The 1,587-nt window shown below is 36.9% G+C and overlaps 1 protein-coding gene across 1 annotated transcript in view; it reads left to right on the forward strand.

Annotated features, from left to right (window-relative positions):
• Positions 1-1,343, forward strand: part of LOC109846853 (50S ribosomal protein L7/L12) — a 1,795-nt gene extending 452 nt beyond the window's left edge. The window contains exons 1-2 of the mRNA XM_020416335.1: positions 1-295; positions 1,032-1,343. The exon at positions 1-295 is cut by the window's left edge and continues 452 nt beyond it. Coding sequence (XP_020271924.1) covers positions 1-261 — 261 coding nt within the window. The 3' untranslated portion in view covers positions 262-295; positions 1,032-1,343. The remainder of the gene's footprint in view (positions 296-1,031) is intronic.

Genomic DNA, 1,587 nt, shown 5'->3' on the forward strand with positions numbered 1-1,587 from the left:
GGAGGGGCTGAGAAGGCGGGGAAAGAGGATGAGAAGAAGGAGGAGAAGACGGTGTTTGAGTTGAAGTTGGAGGGTTTTGATGCTGCGAATAAGATTAAGGTGATTAAGGAGGTGAGGGCGTTTACTGATTTGGGGCTGAAGGAGGCCAAGGAGTTGGTGGAGAAGGCGCCAGCGGTGATCAAGGGCGGGGTTACGAAGGAGGAGGGGCTGGCCATTGTGGAGAAGATGAAGGCGGTCGGGGCGAAGGTTGTGTTGGAGTGAATCTGATGATGGTGATGACAAGAAACATATAGAGGTAATTTGTGCTTCTTTTGGTTTTTGGAATTTTGGGTTGGTTTCTCTTTGCTTTGAAGCAACGAAGCTTAATTTTGGGTTGATTTCTAATGTGCATCTTAGGTTGTCAAATTTGATTATTTGTCGCATGATTGGTTGTATGTTTAAGCTTTCCATAGCTTGATGATTAGATAGATTGACTGTTAGTAGGCGGTATCTGTAATTGTTGAGTACCTTATGAAATTACTAGTAGATAGGAACTTTTTGTTATAATTTATATGCTCTGATTAACTTCATCCGTAAGTTCTTTCATTTTATTGCTGATAAGTAGGAATTGAATTGAGTTAAAAGAGTGAATCTTTATTAATTTCTTCTGCTACACTTTTTCGGAGTCATGGACTTTCGGTTATGGTTTAGAACTTTATGAATTTCTTTGTCTACTTAAATGATGGAAGTGTTAGCTAGATTGCTTTTCATTTAACATTTATTTATTTTAAATTGCTGTTTTGGTTTATTAAGCCTCTCTCTGTAAGTCTGAATTTTATATTTGGTTTGTATGTCTGTGTGTCTTACTATGTATGTTTGCTTGCCTTTGCTGCTGGAGTTTATGCACATATGATCATGTCAATATAATATTTTAACCATCAGTTTCCTCTGTTTGTTATGAAAATGAGCTTTTTCAGCAAGCCTTTCTGTAGTAGGAACTAAGGACTAAGTTTGGGTCTTTGTTAATTCTGTTTTGTGATTTATGTGAATAGGGAACTATTAGAAAAGAGGAGGCAATCGTCGCAAGCATGACTGGTGGAGATCCTTGAAGATCTTTGCTATGGGCTTCATATCTTCTTTTTTATTTCCATTGCCCAACAGGTTAAAATTTTGGTGGTGAGAAAAGAAATTTGTAACTGTAAGGGTATTCTTCTTTTAAAATATAACTAATCTTTTTCCCCCTCATTGAATAACTTGTGAGATGGAACTGTGAACTCTCCAAATTGTCCATCTTCTTTTCTTCATTGTTTTTTGTATTGAAGAAAAACGAATAAGATGACACGAGGCCACCTGTTTTTGCATGATATTCACCTCATTCTCTTATACATTACCGGTGAATTTGTTTGTATTTGTCATCCTATCTGGTGTTTCATTTCTATTTCAGAAGCTTATGCCAAGTGATGCTTTTATCTCCACCCACCTTTGCAAATTGACGCTGACTGGATTATTCCTTAGATGAAAGTTCTTCTTTAAAATAAAAAGTACCTTTTAAGCTGGACAACTTGCTCTGTATGTGCTCACAGCTATCATCAATTTCTTTGCTATTTA

This window comes from Asparagus officinalis, chromosome 1 (genome assembly GCF_001876935.1).
Source record: "Asparagus officinalis chromosome 1, Aspof.V1, whole genome shotgun sequence".
In the NCBI taxonomy this organism is placed as follows: domain Eukaryota; kingdom Viridiplantae; phylum Streptophyta; class Magnoliopsida; order Asparagales; family Asparagaceae; genus Asparagus; species Asparagus officinalis.